This window comes from Lampris incognitus, chromosome 1 (genome assembly GCF_029633865.1).
Source record: "Lampris incognitus isolate fLamInc1 chromosome 1, fLamInc1.hap2, whole genome shotgun sequence".
Classification (NCBI taxonomy): Eukaryota; Metazoa; Chordata; class Actinopteri; order Lampriformes; family Lampridae; genus Lampris; species Lampris incognitus.
Window position 1 is genome coordinate 80457359 of NC_079211.1, and position 2500 is coordinate 80459858.

At 44.6% G+C, this 2500-nt stretch overlaps 1 protein-coding gene across 1 annotated transcript in view; it reads left to right on the plus strand.

Moving 5' to 3' along the window:
• Positions 1-2500, plus strand: part of LOC130111075 (rap guanine nucleotide exchange factor 1-like) — a 572235-nt gene that overhangs the window by 272448 nt on the left and 297287 nt on the right. Inside the window, exons 12-13 of the mRNA XM_056278100.1 lie at positions 49-124; positions 1983-2067. Of these exons, the coding sequence (XP_056134075.1) occupies positions 49-124; positions 1983-2067 (161 nt within the window). The remainder of the gene's footprint in view (positions 1-48; positions 125-1982; positions 2068-2500) is intronic.

The window sequence follows — 2500 nt, forward strand, 5'->3', positions numbered from 1 at the left end:
GCTCAAAGAAACCTGACCTTTAACCTCTGACCCTGCTCTGTGACCCAGGAGGAGGAGGGGCTGGATGTGAAAGCTGCATCTCCAGATATCCTATTGGTCTACGCTACTGAGACTGACAGCTCTGGTAAGACTGTCTCCTTGTCTGTCTCTTACACTGTCTCCTACACTGTCTCCTTATCTGTCTTCTAGACTGGCTCCTTCCCTGTCTCTTACACGGTCTCCTTATCTGTCTTCTAGACTGTCTCCTTCTCCGTCTCTTACACTGTCTCCTACACTGTCTCCTTATCTGTCTCCTAGACTGGCTCCTTCCCGGTCTCTTTCTCCGTGTCCTACACAGTCTAGAGGACAGATAAGGAGACAGTCTAGAAGACAGATAAGGAGACAGTCTCCTTCTCCGTCTCTTACACTGTCTCCTACACTGTTTCCTTATCTGTCTTCTAGACTCTCTCCTTCTCTGTCTCTTACACTGTCTCCTTCTCTGTCTCTTACAGTATCATTCTCTGTCTTCTAGATTGTCTCCTTCTGTCTCTTTCTCTGTTTCCTACACTGTCTCCTTATCTGTATCTTTCTCTGTTTCCTTCTCTATAATCTAGACTATCTCCTTCTCTGTCTTCTAGACTGTCTCCTTCTCTGTCTCTTTCTCTCTCTCCTACACTGTCTCTTTCTCTGTCTCCTTCTCAGTCTTTTAGACGGTCTTCTAGGCCATCTCCTTCTCTGTCTCTTACACTGTCTCCTCTGTCTTCTAGACTTTCTCCTACTCTGTCTTCTAGACTGTCTCATTCTCTGTCTCTTTCTCCGTTTCCTACACTGTCTTCCTTATCGTTCTCCTTCTCTCTCGTACACTGTCTTCTTCTCTGTCTCCTAGACTCTCTCCCACACTGTCTCATTCTCTGTCTTCTAGACTGTCTCCTCTTTCTTCTAGACTGCCTCCTTCTCTGTCTTCTACACTATCTCCTCTGTCTTCTAGACTGTCTCTTTCTCTGTCTTTTCGACTGTCTCCTTCTCTGTCTCTTACACTGTCCCCTTCTCTGCCTTCTAGACTTTCTCTTGCTCTGTCTCTTTCTCTGTATCTTACACTGTCTCCTTATCTTTTGTTTTCTCTCTCTCCTACACTGTATCCTTCTCTGTCTTTCTCTGTTCCCCACACTGTCTCCTTATCTTTCTCCTTCTCTCTCACCTACACTGTCTCCTTCTCTGTCTCCTAGGTTGTCTTTCTCTATCTTCTAGACTGTCTCCTTCTCTCTATCCTACACTGTCTCATTCTCTGTCACCTATACTTTCTCCTAGACCACCTCCTTCTCTGTCTCCTACACTGTCTCCTTCTCTGTTTCCTACACTGACTCTTCTGTTTCTTTCTCTCTCTCCTGTACTGTCTCCTTTTCTGTCTGTTCCACTGTCTCCTTCTCTGTCTTCTAGACAGTCTCCTTCTGTCTCCTACACTGTCTCCTTCTTTGTTTCCTACACTCTCCTAGACCATCTCCTTCTCTGTCTCCTACACTAGCTCCTTCTCTGTTTCTTTCTCTCTGTGTCCTGCACTGTCTCCTTCTCCGTTACACTGTCTCCTAGACCATCTCCTTTAATCTCTCCTACACTTTCTCCTTCTATGTCTGTTACACTGTCTCCTTCTCTGTCTTCTAAACTGTATCCTACAATGTCTCCTCTGTCTTCTAGACAGTCTCCATCTGTCTCCTACGCTGTCTCCTTCTCTGTCTCCTACACTGTCTCATTCTGTGTCTCCTAGACCATCTCCTTCTCTGTCTCCTACATTGTCTCCTTTGTTTCCTACACTGTCTCCTTCTTTGACTTCTAGACAGTCTCCTTCTGTCTTACATATCCCACTGTGTTTACGATCATATAAATTATATTTACTTGTTAGAGTATGAAAGTTACTAAAATGATCATTCATTGAACCTTTATGTAATGTGTGTGTGTGTGTGTGTGTGTGTGTGTGTGTGTGTGTGTGTGTGTGTGTGTGTGTGTAGACCAGGTCCTGTACTGTGAGGCGTTTCTGCTCACCTACAGAAGTTTCATGAGTACTCATGATGTCATCACCAAACTGCAGTCCAGATATCCTGATAATAATCCATACAGTTATCAAGGTCACGTATTCTATTGATAACAAGCCAAGATGATCTAGAATGTAGTTTATCTAGATCTAGATTCTAGATCCCCCTGATCATGTCACCTAATCTACAACACTTCAACTGTGTCGTACACTATATGTATAGATACAACACAACCACCGTGTCGTACACTATGTGTATAGATACAACACCTCCACCGTGTCGTACACTATGTGTATAGATACAACGCCTCCACCGTGTCGTATACTATGTGTATAGATGCAACGCCTCCACCGTGTCGTACACTATGTGTATAGATGCAACGCCTCCACCGTGTCGTACACTATGTGTATAGATGCAACGCCTCCACGGTGTCGTACACTATGTGTATAGATGCAACGCCTCCACGGTGTCGTACACTATGTGTATAGATGCAA